At 40.5% G+C, this 17,133-nt stretch overlaps 3 protein-coding genes across 3 annotated transcripts in view; all 3 read right to left on the bottom strand.

Moving 5' to 3' along the window:
• Positions 1 to 187, bottom strand: part of ZFYVE16 (zinc finger FYVE-type containing 16) — a 29,517-nt gene extending 29,330 nt beyond the window's left edge. Inside the window, exon 1 of the mRNA XM_042822904.1 lies at positions 120 to 187. The gene's annotated coding sequence lies outside the window, so the exon portion shown is untranslated. The remainder of the gene's footprint in view (positions 1 to 119) is intronic.
• Positions 188 to 372: 185 nt separating this feature from the next.
• CCDC125 (coiled-coil domain containing 125) lies at positions 373 to 12,617 on the bottom strand. The gene is made up of 12 exons (XM_042823095.1): positions 12,497 to 12,617; positions 12,033 to 12,403; positions 10,516 to 10,574; positions 9,590 to 9,676; positions 8,626 to 8,703; positions 7,800 to 7,885; positions 5,598 to 5,680; positions 4,862 to 4,977; positions 4,125 to 4,232; positions 2,819 to 2,990; positions 1,265 to 1,398; positions 373 to 729 (listed from the first exon to the last, which is right to left on the bottom strand). Exons 2-12 carry the CDS (start codon positions 12,298 to 12,300, stop codon positions 397 to 399), a joined length of 1,524 nt encoding a protein of 507 aa, XP_042679029.1. The 5' UTR covers positions 12,301 to 12,403; positions 12,497 to 12,617; the 3' UTR covers positions 373 to 396.
• Positions 12,618 to 13,791: 1,174 nt separating this feature from the next.
• AK6 (adenylate kinase 6) lies at positions 13,792 to 17,061 on the bottom strand. Its single transcript, XM_042822924.1, has 5 exons — positions 16,994 to 17,061; positions 16,443 to 16,535; positions 16,083 to 16,141; positions 15,833 to 15,978; positions 13,792 to 15,614 (listed from the first exon to the last, which is right to left on the bottom strand). Exons 1-5 carry the CDS (start codon positions 17,019 to 17,021, stop codon positions 15,425 to 15,427), a joined length of 516 nt encoding a protein of 171 aa, XP_042678858.1. The 5' UTR covers positions 17,022 to 17,061; the 3' UTR covers positions 13,792 to 15,424.
• Positions 17,062 to 17,133: the final 72 nt, after the last annotated feature.

Raw genomic sequence — 17,133 nt, 5'->3', positions numbered from 1 at the left:
CACTGCCGCCGCCGCAGCCGCCGCAGCCGCCGCAGCCGCCGCAGCCGCCACCACCTCCTCCTCCCTCTTTACCGCCCCGGCACAGCAGCAAAGATAACCGCCCCTTCCCCGGCGCTCACCTCACGAGTAGCCCAAACCCCGCCCGGCTCCGGGACGGCGCCCCGATTCCCTGCGCGCCCTGCGGCACATGCGCAGTGGCAGCCCCCGCGAGGGCGGGAACCCGCCGACTCTGCACGTGCGCAGGACGACCGTACTCTGACGCGCGCGCAGAGCTGCCCGCGTGCCACATCGGGGCTCCTCAGCAGTCGATCGTGTGAACGGGGGAGCTTGGAGACGTGTCCACAAAATCTTTTTTTTTTTTTTTTCCTTGAAAAAATAATTTATTCCGGCTGACACTTAGATCGAGATCACCACAGTTTCGCGTGTTTTCCCACACAGATCCCTTTCCTCGTGAGGTGCAGCCTCACAGGGCCAGGAGTGTGATTTTCGAAGCTGTCTAACCGAGTTCTGGAACCCGTTTCCACTGCAGGAAAGGCTGCTTGGAGAAGCCAGGTCGCAGCATGACGCCGGTCCCAGTGCTGCTGGCCCACAGGGCTGCTCGGCTTTGCCTCCGTGCCCAGTGGGAGGCTGGCCTTGCGTCAGCTGTGCCGCCTCCTTCAGCTCCATTGCACGAGCTAGCATGTAGCTGACCTTCCTCTGGTGAGCCAGGGCCTCCTCTTTGTCATTTACCTGCGGTTGGCCACAGAAAGGGAAGAAAGAAGCCGTGAGCTGAGAGCAAGGGAGTCCATGTATCACAGAATCACAGAATCGCCAAGGTTGAAAAAGACCTTCAAGATCATCCAGTCCAACCATCCATCTATCACCAATAGTACTCATTAAAACATGTCCCTCAACACAAAATACAAAATCCAAACGTTCCATGTAAATGTAAATGGTAGGGTATCTTGCATTGGAAGGGACTCATGAGGATCACCACATCTAGCGTATGAAAAGATCAGAAAAACAATGTCAGAATGATGTCAAGGCTCCTTAGGCATGTTGGCAAACCCAGAGTTTGACAGCAACCAAAAATGACAGTAACCTATCAGTCCAGACCTGTTAACAGCAATAGGGATGTTGGCATAGGAAGATGTGTTTTCACAGGTACAGGCAAATGTGTATCCATGCAAGATTCCTTGTCTTGTTTTTACCTCGTTTTATTATTAACAAAAACTCTGTAGTTCAGTTTGTTCTCCCAGAATCTAGTTTAAGAAGTAATACTAACCAAATCTATTAACATCTTCAGGATTTCATGAGGGTTGTCTAGTTCTTCAACTTTCCTGCTGTCAGCATCTGAGGAGAGCAGGCTTGATAATTTCTGTCCCAGATTGTTCTTGTTCCCTTGTAGCTTGACAGACCCTATGAACAACAGAAGGTATGAGAATGGTGGAAATACTTCAGAGAAAAACTGGTTTTGGATAAAATGAATGTGCATCTGACTGAACTCTGAACAATTTCCTCTAGAAGGGCACTGCAGGCTACAGCTTCTACTGTACATCTTAGGGAAGGTTATTAATATGCAGCACCACTCTTGCCATCACTTAAAAGCTACCTAGACCTTTCATCAGATATAACAGCAAATTGAAAATAAAAATTATTTATTTTTGCTATTGAAAAATATATCTTGCCTCTAGCTAAATAACAATTCATGGCAATGTGTTTTTAAGCATCTGGTAGCCTGATATGTTCAGTTCGTAGGATTTATCAAATGTTTAAAATACATCAAAATGATGAAACGCTTGTATCAAAACACAGAGCTTAGAATACACAAGGCACTCAGCACTAGGCTGGACAGGGCCCTAGGCAGCACTTCCAACCCAAACTATTCTGTTGATTCTATGATTCTGTGAAACAGTGATACTGATAAACGGGAAACAGATATTGGAGATATGTCCTGTTTTAATATTATTTCCTGGAGGTGTCCAAGGAAACCAGAGGATCCACAGATCCATGCCTGACACATGCAGATCAATGGCTAGCAGAAACACATTTTGAAGTACATTCTATTTCTCACTTCTGCTATGGTTTTGACCATGACATAAGCACTTAAACAATTCTCATTATTTTTTTCTCAACCAAGAAAAGGATAGCAAAAAGTCTTTCTCTTTTCCAGAGGGATTGTAGATGACCATGCTAAGTAGTAGTAGAAAAATTATTATTAATAATAATAATAATAATAATGCCAACACAAATAATGAAAAATTGAAGTACTTTTTTTTTAAAAAAACGCAAAACAAAAAACAAAAAACACAGAAAAAAGTAGTATTCCAGTAAAAGCTCAGTACGTGTTTTTGCCTTTATCCTTCCTGATACAGGCTTCATTGAAAAATAAAAATGAAATGGTTGATAGCGTCTTAAATGGCCAAGCTAACCTTTCCAAATGCTAGGCTTTTTGTGCTGTTTTTCTAACATCTTTAATATCTGCAATGTTATTGTTAATCTGGATAACAGATTATTTATTCTAAAAAAGGGCTACACTAAAAGCAGGGTTAGTATCATCAGTGTCCTATGGCCATCATGGTCATCTTTATATAATGACTACTGTAACAAGCCTCTTATACATGTACATTCTACATAAGAAACTTCTGGTAGGAGTTTGTGAACTACCAGCTGCATTTCTTATGGTACGTATGGTTTGACATAAATTTGTTCCTTTTTTCTGAACTCTTCAGAAATCTGTCAGCCATTAGACCACAAACACACATCTGATGCAATAAAAATATCTGTCCATGCCCATCAGCTGACTTTTTTTCTAGTCCACCATTACAGATACAGTTACCATCCTCTTTCAGTCGCCTCCAGTTTATAAATTTTGTTTCCTTTTTAATCTTTATCACTTCTGCAAGCCTCAGGGCTTGGTCCTTCCTGTGCATTAACTGCTGCTCAAATGCGATTCTGAAGGCATCTGCCATTATATAAGCTTCATCTTTACTCTTCATCAGAAGTTCAATCTGGTTTTAATTAAGAGAAAATTTACAGTATGTTAAGCAATTTGGAAGCAATAGCAGGTTTAAAATTTAAATTGAGACAAATTGAAGCCATTAGCACAGTTCAGCACTTTCATGTTACCAAGTCACCACAGCAGTTCCTAAGGCAGCCCTGTGCATGTCAAATGGATTGATTTCAATTAGGGAAGTAGAAACAGAACAGTGGCTTTCTTGCTACATAAAGAAATGTATTTTGAAGCATGTATTTAAATCCTTTTTTGTGCCTGCAGCTAACACCACCTATCCACTGCACTGGCTATGCTGCCAGCCAGCAAAAGAACAGTATTTCTATCAGGTATCATAACCCTGATACAGAAGAGATGTGAAAGTTCTATAGAGGTAGTTGCTGCCTTATGCCTGTCTGTGAGGTCTAAGATAATGTTTTTATTGATGAATTTTAATTGTGATCAGCCCCAAAATAGTGACAGTTGGACTCAAATCTTTGGAAGGCCCTTTCAGATGGAAGTGAACCTGTTCTATTCTATTCCACCTATTTTCAAAATCAGTATGTTAGTGGGACTTCTGCATTAGGACTGTGAGAAAGGTTACCACATTTGCAGGCTAAAACACTAACGAAAAGAAAAAAAATTTCTATCTAAAATTATATATTTACTAAATTAGAGACTTCATGAGCTTGAAAACATTTTGCTGTATTAAGTGTGATGTAAATACATCATTTTTTGCAAGGTCAGCTCAATGCTAATGCCAGCACAAAGGAGGGATGGAAAGGGATGGAAAACCGTGCCAGGAAAGAGGGGAAAAGGAGCAATTTCTTTTTCAGTGACAATTCATACTCACATTGTAAATACTGTAATATTTACAGAGTGTATGCATTTCGAGTGTGCATATTTTCATAATAAAAAATGTAAGTAGAATGAAGTAAAACAAGTAAGATTTTTTTTTTTTTACTAGCAAAACATTTTTACATCAGCAACAATTAGGACACCACAAGCAAACATTATTTCTGAGATGCATTCTTGTTATCAAACACACCAATTTGTGTAAGCCATGGGAGAGTGTTTAAGGCTTTACTTGTTTTTGTACAAATTTGTTCTCTTGCCTTCACTCCTTGCTCATACCTAAATCAAACAGCATTACCTCTTGCTTGAGATGAAGAATTTGCTTCCGAGTGACAGCTGCCGTTTTAGCACAGGGACAAGGCTGCCCCACAGAAGAATTGCAGGTGCAGGCTCCAAGAACTGCCAGCTTAAAATCCAAAACAAACCAGCAGTTATATATCTGCATATGGAATGCAATCCAAGAGATGCTAAGTGACTAGCAAAAACATCCTGAAGCTGCAGAGGGAGTTTAGGAGTTAGGAAAATTTGGCTACAAAGATTTGGACATCAGTTTTTTTCACTAACAACGACACACGTGATGTCTATTTTTCAGCACTAATTTCACATCTAATCCTAACACAGTACTTTTGTGATACTAATTATGCCAATTAACTAATCTGAATTCAGCACCACAAAGGCTTTAAGTTTTCTACTCAGCAGTTACTTACATGGAAATACTCAAGAAAATCAAGGCAGTAGAAGTAGTGTGCTTGTACAACCTAGGAAGAGCCACAACTGCATTCCAGTAATTCTGCATGTAAACATACCCCTGCAGACATTGTTCCCCTCTAACTTTTACTCTGAAGCTGAAGAAAGAAATGAAGTCTCATACTGTGATCTTGCCAGACTGAGCACTTCCAGAAACATTAGTAAATGCATCACATCATACAGCCTGCTTTTATATCACAAAGATATATGATTTGGAATATGGATTTCCAGATGACAAGGTGGGACACAAGGTCATCAGCAATTTCAAAAATCAGACTTCATACTTACTTCAAGACCTGTAATATCTGTGATGTCTCTTTTATTCATGGACATGTTCTCCTGAACAATCTTCTGTTTGTTCACATCAAGCATTACAAGAAATTCTAAGCGCTGCTGATTCAAGACTATGAAATAAATGAGGACAATAATTTAAAGTTTGTTCTTCTAATTTCTTAATTTCCGAGTTCAACTACAGCCAAAAAAAAAAAAAAAAAAAAAAAAAGAACCAAAAAACAGTTCTATAGCGTAAGTATCAGGTATGATAATATGAGACTATGTAGATTTGGAAACTCAGATCCCAGTTGCTTTTCCTTGTGTGTTTTCCTAGATGTGATGATCCATTTACAGAGATGCCTTTGGATGCCAGAGATTTACAGAGTATGCCTCTAGTGCTGATTTTAATGGTAGCACAGACATCCTGTGCCTTGCTTGGCCTGCTGCTCCCTTCCTACAGAACATTAATAGAATGCAGAAGCTTGTTCCCTTCTACACCCAGAGTCCCCTAGAGGTGAGCTCTATTTCTTCATTGACTTGCCCTGTCAGTTTTTTTTGTTTTCTTCACTTTTCAAGTGACAATGCAACTAGAATAACAAATACTACCAGTTTATTTAAAGTGGGTTGCTGAATATCCACTAATACCAGCTGCCAATAAAAAGAAACTTGTCCTGACAGAAACTTTCATTCATAGCTAATGAATTATTCCAGAAAAGCAATACATTAAGAGGAAGAGCTGCTGGCATCTTACTTGCATTTTCAGATTTAAGAGTTTTAACTTCTTCTGTTCTCAGTTTCAGTGCTTCCTTAAGAGCTGTGTTTTCACAGTATATCCTGCAGAAGTTAGAAAAGGGCCATATTATCTTTGAAATAAATATTGAAAATGTGCAATCAAATAGAAGAAAAAAGACATTAGCCTGTTAAAACATTGTATCTAATATTCCTGGAAATTAAAATTAGTTTTGAAAAGATAGAAAACTGAAAAAAAGTTGAGTGTTAATTTGATATTATGCACACATCAGCAGCTTCCTCGCTTGTGAATTTTTTAATGCAAAAGTTCCTGATTTTTTCCCATAATAATATTTGTACCAATAATAAGTGGTGTGTTACTAGATCTGAATCTGATAGTGAGGGTCTAATAAAAATCCTGAAACTGCTCATAACTAGCCTTCTGAAATAAAGATGGAATGACCTTTTACATAGCTAGCAGTTTTCGATGGGGGATTCCTTTTAAAGACTAATGAACTCCTCTTCTGGGCAAACAGATGAGATTGACCAGATATTCTGAATAATGCAGGGGTTGGTGACCACAGTACACTGTGGGAGCAGGTCTGCCTAGGGTTGGTCTGACGGGCACTGAACCTGCAGGGCACAGAAATGAGACCACGTAACACCAGCTTCTGTAAGGTTGCTCCTGGTCATCCAAGCTGCAGCTCTCTGTGCAGGGAGCAATAGTAAGAATCTCTGCATTTATGTGGAGGTTTCTTTTGCAATCCAGATAACATACTGTTCAAACAGGCTGGCCTTTTTAGTAAAACCACTCCCTTATGCTATCAATTTAAATGTGCCCATGTGTGCTTAAGTGAGTGTGAAAAAATAGTAATAAGACAATAATTCATATGGAAGTACACAGTGCCCCTAGCTTCAGAGTTTAACAGGAGATAAGTTTAAGCACTGCATTGCTATTAGAAACTCTATAAAAATTGTAACTGAAAAACTCTGAAACATTTGCTCAGCAACCTTTCGTTTCCTTGAAAGGAGGAAACTGTAATTGGACATATGACAATATGGCTCGTGTCTTCATTTTAGAAAGTAAACTTCCTGTATCTTGATACTATTCTGAGAGTAGCAAACTGAGAGCACATCAGAGACATGTAGAATGACAGTTTTTCTTTATATATTTCCTTATTGAAAAGTGGCAATCTAAATTCCTAAGTGTTAAAGCAATACCTTTTTTTGGTGTATCACTCTCTTCAGCTGCCTGTAATTGCAGCATCCCGTAACTTTTTTTTTTTTATAGCCAAATAATAATTTGAAATATTTTGTTTGAATGAAGAAAGGGAAATAAACATTCTTCTCATCCAAGTGTATTGGATATTGGAGTATGTTTTTGCAAAGCTGTCTTTAGCCCACAGCTTGTGGCTTTCCGAAGCTTTCACCTCTAGCTTCCAACCATTAACTGTAGTTTTGTTGCTACCAACACTTCCTACCTTCCTATCGGATTTTAAAAAGTTATTTCTTGGCATTTTAACTCAGTTAAGAGATGAAAGAGATACAACATCTTAGCAAATCTTTCTTATAAATGAATAGTTCCTAAGTCTTTTTGGCGTATTCATTGATTCAAAGTTGGAAACTTTTAAGTAAGAAACTCCACTAAAATAATTGTAACTCTAAAGCACAGATGCCAGAGATACTGTTATACTTTAAATAAATGAGACTTTGTGTCTTTCCATGTTTGCAACTGAATCATTAGTGTAGTGCTTTGGCTTCTACTGCCTGCCTCACTACACCTTCTTTCCATTCTGAATAAGTCTTAATTAAACAAAGAACCAGTTCATCAGCCTCTCCCCAAAGCATTCAGTTTTACCCGTACTTAGGCTCATATCTACAACGCAAGGAAGTAAAGCAATGATTAACCTGAAAATGGTATTACCACATGCAAGCAAATACTATTACTTTCCACACCTCATTTACATTTAAAGTAAATAAGGACACTCTGGCTCCTGCTGGCTAATACAATAAAGTATAAGAACGAAAATGAAAATTCACTAGCAAAGCCACCCAACTAAAGAATTAGAGGCTTATTAATTGCAGTAGTTTGAATTGAAAAATAAAAATCTGACAAGCATGAAATTTAGATTAATCTTCTCAAGTCAGGAAGGAAATTAGGAAAGCACTGAAAAAGGGAGAAAAAGGAAAAGAAGAATAAAGAAATGCAGCATAAATTAAATACCTGTCATATTTTTCTGTCCATGTGTCTTCTATGTTTTTAAATCTATCCTGATCAAATTCGATTTCCCACTGCAAAATATTAATTTCCTGCAGAGGCAAAAGAAGGCAGCAGCAATTCATTACAATCCTCACAATGAAGGGAAGAAATGGAACTGCTGGTGCTATATTTGGCACTGACAGAGATCAGGGTGTCCTACACTGACAATCTATGTTGTTTTAAACAAATTTAGCAGCAGATAAAAATGATTTAGTGCATTACTAATCTGTGGGTTCCAGACCCTGCTGAATGCAATAATGCTTGCAGTGGCTTATTGCAACTGGCAACCCATGAAGTCACATTTCCCTCTTTCCTTACTGTTCTGTAGAAAGGGCACATATATACTATGTAATATTATACATATATACACATGTACAATAAGAGAAACAAAACTCAGTTTAATAAAGCTCAACACCTTCTTCCACCTACTCCTCTTTTTCTCATTGGATATTCATTCCTTAGTCTTGTTTTGGAAGTTCCAGGCTAACTAAGAAATAGAAGAACTCAATATAAACAACAGTGAAATTCACAACAGAAAACAACTAAAACTACAGAATTCTAATATCTTTCAGGTATAACGTTTAAGTATGCGGTGTAGTGGGAAAAGAATGACAGAATGACATTTCCTTTCTGAAAAGGAATAAGAACACTTTAGGGTGAAAAAAAAAAAAAAAAGGAATAGACTTTGGTATTGATTGGCATTGATTCAAATAAGCAGTATGACCACCCTTATAAATAGCAATGAACATCTGTGATTTTGTGCAGGTATGAAAGAAAACTGCACTCTTACCTTTTCTAAAGTTCTCTTTTCTTCCTCAGTTTTTTCAAGCATTGCTTTTGTATGACTAGTGGCCTTACTAAATACTGCCTGCAGAAAAATCACAGATCAATCAAATGCTTTAAGTAGAGCCCAGTGTTCAGTTTTACATCAGTGCAAGACTCATGCTCTTGGTTAACCAGAAGTGTGTAGAATTAGACACTAGCAACTCTAATTTCAAGGAATGAAATAGCTATGTCGCATAACAAACTTGCGTTTCAATCACCTAGTTTCTTTTACTGAAAAAAAATACAGCATTATTTATAATGATCGGATCTTCAAGGGTTTTCCACAATATCAACTCTCAGAAAACTCGGTTACAACACACTTATACTTCAATCCAGATGTGACTTATTACAAATGTCTGAGGGTAGAAACTGCAGAACTATAAATGGATTATGCAAGTAGGCAGTTAATTTCAACATCATGCACTGTAATAGCAAGTTAAAATATTACAATCCATGCACGAAAGACTGATGCAGTGTTTAATGCTTAGATGGAACTAATTAGCTGAAAGTATCTCAGCTTTGCAGCAGAATCTCCATCACTGGAAAAATCAGTAATTTGAAGAACTGCAAAAAAGGCAGCATTTCCTAGATCCTTCAAGGATCCTCAAAGATAAAATTCTGAGAATTTGCTAAAAGAGTGAAGTCTTCTTAAATAACTGTGTTTTCACAGTATATCCTGCAGAAGTTAGAAAAGGGACATATTATCTTTGAAATAAATATTTGTAATGTGCAATCAAATTGAAAAAAAAAAGCAGAAAAAGTAATAAAGTGTAAAAGCTGAGTCTGTATAAGTTTGTAGACTCAACGATTTAAATTACAGCCTTAGAAGGACTACAAGGTTTGGGAGGCTTGACAAGGAAGAGTGGCAGAAAGATTCTGCTCCCTTCCTTTACCCATAAATAAGCCAATGATCTCTGAACAACTCCTACCATGCTTTGCAGAATTCTTAGGGCTTCATCTTTTCCTTCAAGTTTTCTTTGAGCAGCTTCAAGCTCAACTTTCAACATTTCAATTTCCTAAAGCAAAATAAAGTGGATACACTGAATAAAAGCCAATATAATCTCTTTAAAAACTTGATTACAACAGCAATGTAAATTTGTTCACCTCAAAAAAATCTCATCTTTATCCTCTATGATTCTTTCTCTACTTACAGTTTGCTTGTGATGAAGAAATGTTAACAGTGCATGCTAGTGCCCAATCATTAAAGAATACTTGTTACTATCCATTCTGTTTTCCTCCAGTGTATTTGGAAAACAGAACAAAATAAGCCACTATATTCTGTAGTTCTGCCTTGCTAATAAAGTTGCATATACTAGCACAGGTCTAGAGCACTTCCATGAAGTGAGCAGCATTCTCCCTTTCAGAAGGAAGCATTTTTTCTCTTTCCAAGAGATAGGTGAAAATTCACTGCTTTCAATAGTTATCTTTCCTTCACAACTAGGTAGGTCTTGACTGTTCAGCTCTGGCCTCCCAAAACACTTTGCTATGGTTCTTCCTGTTCTGTTGCTTCAGCAGATGTTACTGGAGTTGCATTTGTGAGCAGTACCAATTTGTTGCTTTTGTCTGATTGAAAATCAGTAAGGTTACTTGTTATTCTGATGAAACCACAGGTTAAAAGTCCCAAGATTATTCTGATTTTCAAGGTGTAATATGGAATATTTTTTTTCCATGGAAAGTCAGAGGCATAAAATGTAATGAGACTTCCAAGTAGTGCTCTAGTTTCAAGAACCCACATTCATACAAGATTCTGAACATACTGCTGAAATAACTATATAACTATATAATAATAATGTGCTGTGACACATTAAATTGAAATGCAGATTTTAAGGATAGTGCTCATAGTAGCACTACTAACCTCTAGAGCTTCTCGAAGCTGTTGCTTTAGTTCTTCATTTGACACTTCACTACTGGATTCTGCAAGATTTAGAGGAGACAGTAAAAACACGAGAACTCACTTTAACCTGAAAACAGGGAACATGCAGGGATAGTTTTCATCCTTAAGTTTGGTTTTTTTTTTTTTTTTTTTTTTTGTTTTTTGTTTTGTTTTGTTTTGTTTTGTTTGTTTGTTTGTTTCTAACTTCTGGAGCTAATAAGCAAACCTAAGAAGTACACAAACACTAAACAGAAACATTATTTCAGAGTTAAAGAAGCAAAATCGGAAAAAAGACAGTCATGAAAGGCAATTTTAAGTTTTAAATTTCCATTTAAAAATAATTTTTTTTAAAAAAGAACATCTTGACTCAAAAAATAATTTCACTTTTTAGATTCATTTTAAATTGCAACTTTTCATCAATTCTACCCAACGCAATCCAGCAAGTTTCAACATTTGCATAAACAAGAAATTCCTGTTGGCATCATTTTTTCTTCAGTAAAGTATTAGAGAAATATATTAACGCGCAGCCTCCTGCTAAATCAGCTGGGTTCATGTGGAACTCAGTCATGTTTGCTGTGTGAATGACCTACAGCCAAGACAGCATCACAGAGAGCAGCGGTGGACAGTGAAACCAACCAGCATTACACTGCAGTTGCAGCATCCTCTCACTGACACTGTTGAAACCAAGAAAGAATAATTACATGGCTTAGTATATATTAAGGATAGTTCAGACTCATTGTAAGGGAGAGAAACAAGCAGTTACATGGAAATACTTGAGACAAAGTACAAATAACAGCTAAAAATATAAGGTAAAGAAGCTAAAATACGAAGAACATTCCTGCCTGTATTTGATTTTATTCACAGTAGTGTTGTCTTCAGGTAAAACCACAATGCCAACATGGATTAACAGAGATGTGTAGATTCTAAAACTAACTTCTTACCCTTAAACAACGCTAGCTTACAAATTCCAGCTAAACAGCAAACAGGAGTTTGAATATTTAGCCCTAAACCTCAGAAGCGGACTCTGGGAACACACATTTAAAGGAGGAGCCCCAACAATTCAATGCAATGTACTCATTTAGAGAACAATTATATTGTCCTCCACCACAGGACTTCTCTTTCAAGGTCAATACCAAATATTAACAAGGACCAAGAAGGGCCATGGCCTGACTGGCTGCAAGGCAATTTTTCTGTTAGTATTTGCAGAGGAAGACCCAGATGCAGCGACTATGTGGCTGCCTCCAACAGGCAGAGAACTTCTTGCACTTGTGGCAATGCCAGCTGCACTGACAGAAGACCTGAAGATTTTGCCCGCAATCCCAAGAAGCACTGGACTCCAAGAAGCATGTGAGGCACATGCACATGGAATTCTTTGCAGCTTCTGAGGGTTTTGGCAAACAGTTGAATCTGATTTTGGTGATGCCTTCAGGCTTCAGGCAATGCTCAGTCTTGCCAGGAATTTTTCTCCTGATGAACACTGAACTCCAAATTAGCCTTACCACAGCTACTTAGTCGAGACAAACTAGACAGAGGCTTCTTGGATGATCCATCATGAAAACTGTTTCTTTTGGAACAGGGAAAAGGGGAAGCATCATTTTCTTCCACTCCCTTTATTGATGAGAGAGAGTTGTAAGCCTTCACAGACACCTTCTTAGATCTGAGTGAATAGTTTTGTAATTTTTCCCCTTCATAAACACCTCCAGGTCTTCTCCCAAGTCCGTTCCCCAAGTCTCCACATGCCATGTCATCCTCTTCTGCTTCCTCCATCTTACCCTCCACCTGTTTTTTGTTTTTTTCTTCTTCAGTGGAGCGCACGTCACTTTCTGGCCATGTGAACACCTCCCCTAACAAAACACCAGGTTTTTTCCACCTAGAAAAAACAAACAGAGCTCCTTACTTAAAGCGGCAAAGCAACATTCAGCGAAAAACCTGCAGTTCTCCGCGTGAGCCCGCTCTCAGTTACCTGTCCAGCCTCCAGGTGCTGTCTGCAATCGAGGCAGTCAGACCCCTTCTCCAGCGGGAAGCCGGCGGCCGCTCTCACCGCTCCCTCGCCACCCTTCCTCCTCCGAGGCTCGGTGACCAGATCGGGGCACGGCAGGCACGGCCTCCCCTCAGCTCCGGGGCGGGCTCGCCGCCTGCACCGCCCCGGAGGCGCTGCGGGACCGAGGGCGGTTTCATTAGCCGCTTAGTTTTGCTTCCAGTGTCAGTTCCTTCTCTCCCGTGCTGCTTTGGAGGCTGTTCCAAAGCCTTATCGCTTGGCCGATTTTTTTTTTTTTTTCCCAAGTTTGCAACCATAACAAACTACTGAGAAGTTGATTTTAATTTATCAGGTAAGAGTTACAAATGTGGTTTATTGAACCATTCCAGTGAGAGATGCAGCAGTTGCTGCTGTTACTAAAGCAGCATGCAGCTAAGCATTACAAAGCTGTTCACTCACTCCACCCACTGTGGGATGGAGGAATAGTGTTGGGGAATAAAAAAAAGGTAGCGCCTGTGGGGGACTGAGCTATAGTTTAATGATTTAAAAAACCCACAATATACAGAACATGTGACACACAGTGCAATTCCTCACCAGCCACTGACGTCCAGAGAATTCCCCAGCAGCAGCAACCCCTCAGCCAACTCTCCCCAGTGTTATTGTTCTCCATGTCACTACACGGTATGGGACACCCATCCCAGTTTGGATCAGATCCCAGTTTCTTGTGAACCTCAGCATTCTGTACTGGCCTCGGTGCTGGGGGAGATCAGGGAACAGACCCTCCTGGAAGCTACACTGAAGCACATGTAGGAGGTAATCTGAGACAGCCAGTACGGCTTCACCAAGGGCGGATCCTGCCTGACCAGTCTGGTGGCCTTCCATGGTAGCCAGACAGAATCAGTGGACAAAGGAAAGGCAACTGGACTTGTGCAGGGCTTTTGTCATGATCACACAACACTTTCTTATCTTCAAACTGGAGACAGGAATGTGAAGGGTGGATTATTGGGTGATAAATAACTGGTTGGATAGTCAGAGCCACAAGGTTGTATGAACAGCTCTATGTCTAGATGAAGGCCTGTGACAAGTGGTGTCCCTTGGGGGTCCATCTTGGGACTGGTATTTTCAACATCTTTATCAATGACATTGATAGTAGGATTGAGTACCCTCAGTAAGTTTGATGGTTTCACTAAACTGACCGGTGCAGTTGACACAATGGAAGGGATGGAAGGGAGGGACACCATCCAGAAGGATCAGAAATAAGCCCACATGAATCAACAGGGTTAAGCACGAGGAATTGTATTTGTATCACAGTGATCCCAGACAGAGGTAAAGACTGGAAGAAGAACTCACTGTAAGCAGCCCTGCAGAGGAGGATTTTGGGGTCCTGGTGGATAAAAAGATGGACATGAGCCAGCAGTGTACCTTTGAGGCCCAGAAGGTCAACTATATCCTAGGCTGCATCAACAGATAAGTGGCAGCCGGGAAAAGGAAGGGATTGTCCCTCTCTGCTCTGCTTTTGTGAGGCCCCATCTAGAGCACTGTGTCCAAGCCTGGGGCCACAGCACAGAAAGAATTGTTGTGGAGCTGTTGGAGTGGGTCCAGAACAGGACCACATGATCAGAGGTGCTGGAGCATCTCTCTCATGAAAAAATTTTGAGAAAACAGGACTTGTTTAGCACGAAGGCTCCAGGAGGGGGATTGGTTTTTACATGGTTTAATAGTAATAGGACAAAAGGAATGGCTCTAAACTGAAAGAGGAAAAATTTAGGTTACATGATAGGAACCAATTCTTCACTCAGAAGGTGGCAAAGCCCTGGCAGAGGCTGCTCAGAGTTGTGGATCCTCCATCCCTGGAGGTGTTCAAGATCAGGAAGGATAGGGCCCTGAGCAGCCTGATCTGCTGAATGGCAACCCTGCCCATGGTAGGCTGGCACGTAGCTGAGAGGTAGCCTTCAGACCTTCCAAAATGAGGCAATCCTGCTAACTGCCAGCAAAGTTGTAAGCTGGAAGATACCTGATACTGTGGGTGGGAAGTCTTGGGAAGCAATCTCTCAACTATATGCCATGAAGGCCATACACTGGGAGAGGTATGAGCAGTGGCAAGCCATGGTTGCCCAGGAAACACTGGTGTTTGACTTCTCCCATTACTGGAAATCTGAAAAGGTATAGTGTTTGCCCTTCCCCACTGGGAATGGTTTGGGCTCTGAACAACTGGCACAATCCCAAAGCTATAGCAGAAGGAATCACAACACTTGCAAAAAAATCAAAAGTTGTGGCCAGAGAAAGAAAAGCCACAGTGCATACTTTGTTGGGAGGAGCACTGGTGACAGCCCAGAGACAGGTTTTATTAGATAAACTAGTGATGAAATGGTTAAATCCTTGCAGGAATAAATGAAAAGCATACAGACCCTGTTAGCTGCTGAATGTTAGTAGCTTAGTTAGTAGCTACTAGTTAGTAACTTCATGTGGCACTGGAAGATGAATTAGATCAGGAAGAAGTTTTGCAGTCTAAATTAGAAGAAAAAGAACAAGAGATAGATCGTGACTTAATCTCAGAAAGCAAGCCAGAATTTTTGAGTCTGGCTAAATCGGTTGATAAACAGAAGCTAGGTCTGGAACCCTGTACCAGATTACAGAGTTAGAAATGAGTCAGGAAATATTTTATCCTGAGAATCCTGAAGTGCTGATGAGAATGCTGATCAAAAGAGAGACCACTGGTGACGGCTGAGATAGAGGGACCCAACAGGTAGCTGTTTACTGAACAGCACTGTACTAGGTAAGCCCCTTCCAAACCAAGCCATTTTGTTATTTGCAATCCACGGTGGCAGAGCAGCATGGGAAGCTGAAAAGAAGAAAATTAAAAAATTAAGTCTATCCCAATCAAAACTAGAACAGTTGCTTTTTCTCCAGTTGTCAATTGTTGTCCTTTGTCCATTGCTCAACCCATTGCACGATCTGATCCAAATTTCTCTCTAGGTCGTCAGGAGTGTTGCTGGGTAATTGGTGCACAATTTCCTTTCTGTATGACAACACAGCTTCCTCATAAAGTGTCTGAAAAATTTCACACTGAATATTGTCTTGTAGCTTTTTCCCTTTGTAGCCCCTAAAAAAATAAGAACAATACTGAGAGCCAGCCTCACATATACAAAACTATAACACTTTTTATACAAAATCAGTATCACAGAATCACAGAATTGTAGGGATCTCTGGAAGGGACCTCCAGAGATCATCGAGTCCAACCCCCCTGTATCTTACTGCTTAGAAAAAAATTCTGATGAAGATTACACAATAGCAATTTACTTAATTACTCTCCTCACATACCTGCTTTCAAGCCTGTCATACAGAACTGAGTTGTCTGCACGAAGTACAAACACTATATGAAACCAGTGTTCAGGGAAAAAATCACAGCCGTGGTAATCAACAATAACTCCACCCTCGCACATTTTGCCTTCTAGTTCATCAATTACCTACCAAAAAAAATAATAACAAACAAACAGAGAGTGGTACATCTACATGAAATCACAAATGGTTGAAACAATACAAAGATACTACTTTTTGAAGCTGAACTTACTCTGTCTTCATCCAAAATTGGGCATTCATACTCCTCGTCGAAACCTTCATACAGTTCTTCTGTAACAAAAATGATTTGTGCATGTTTGTGAGATAACAGGAGTTATTAAAAATATTCACAGTCATGTTTGCTTTGGCTAGATGTCAGCAAAAGGTAGCATGGAGCCCTTCATTTATAAATGTATATTTATTAATTAATGCAATACAAGTTATTGTTGCATAGGGTCTCTTTAACAAATCCACCCAACATATTTCAATTCAGGGAAATCTGTTACATTTTGGTTTGCTCTATAACACATGCATTGGAAGCAAGGAATGACACAGTCACAGAATCCTAGTACTGTCCTGTAACACCACCCACCTTCTTTTGCCAGCTCACCCACGCTGATGTAGGTCAGCCCTGTCCTCGATGCAAGCTCTTTGCCAAGGGTGCTTTTGCCAACACCCGGAGTACCTAAAGACAAATGCAGAGCAGTCAAAGACAGGCAGACAGCTGTTCAGGCAACCTTCTACCAGGAGTAGAGCCAAGGGGGAAGCTTTCCCCAGCGAATACCAGTGAGTTCGTACAAGAAAAGGGGCAAAAAGGTACATGAGAAGAAAAAAAAAAGACGTCCAGCACGCCTGGGGCGCTTAAACTAAACAAGACCAAAACCAACCACAGTAAACAAAGGCGACTCATTTAGTGCACAGGTGTGATTCTGAATGGGACGGGAGAAAAGACAAACCCACTCTCCTGCTCTGACAGTGGTCTGCCACCTCACAGGGCCGAATGGCGCACAAAGCCCACGTAGCCCTGCCATTTCCTCTCTCCCTATCGCCACGAGGCCCGAACGGCTCCACGTTGCGGGTGAACACGGAAATGCGGCCCGGCGCGGCCCATCCCGGCCCGTGTTGGCGCAGCCCGCCACTCACCGGTCAGCAAGATGTTGGGGCGCCGCATGCTGCCGTCGCCTAGGAGACACGTGCGGGGTCCTGCGCTACCGCCGTCGCACGGCGACGACGTCACGCGCAGGCGCCTTAGCGCGCAGGCACGCTGCGGGCAGCTAAGCAGA

The sequence above is a fragment of the Centrocercus urophasianus genome, unplaced genomic scaffold (assembly GCF_019232065.1).
Source record: "Centrocercus urophasianus isolate 14NV4802_14NV808 unplaced genomic scaffold, USGS_Curo_1.0 seq_21, whole genome shotgun sequence".
Taxonomy (NCBI): domain Eukaryota; kingdom Metazoa; phylum Chordata; class Aves; order Galliformes; family Phasianidae; genus Centrocercus; species Centrocercus urophasianus.
Note: the sequence above shows the minus strand (reverse complement) of the source record. Positions and strands in the feature narration are given on the sequence as shown.

Excerpts from the sequence above, each read along its gene's own strand:
- CCDC125 (XM_042823095.1), bottom strand. The coding sequence starts at position 12,300 with ATGGAGGAAGCAGAAGAGGATGACATGGCATGTGGAGACTTGGGGAAC. Across the intron at positions 10,575-12,032 it reads GTCTCGACTAAGTAGCTGTG|AATCCAGTAGTGAAGTGTCA; the intron begins GTAAGGCTAATT and ends TAAATCTTGCAG. Across the intron at positions 730-1,264 it reads TGAAGATGTTAATAGATTTG|GTAAATGACAAAGAGGAGGC; the intron begins GTTAGTATTACT and ends GGCCAACCGCAG.
- AK6 (XM_042822924.1), bottom strand. The coding sequence starts at position 17,021 with ATGCGGCGCCCCAACATCTTGCTGACCG. Across the intron at positions 16,142-16,442 it reads GGGTGAGCTGGCAAAAGAAG|AAGAACTGTATGAAGGTTTC; the intron begins GTGGGTGGTGTT and ends TTTTTGTTACAG. Across the intron at positions 15,979-16,082 it reads CAATTTTGGATGAAGACAGA|GTAATTGATGAACTAGAAGG; the intron begins GTAAGTTCAGCT and ends TTTTTTTGGTAG.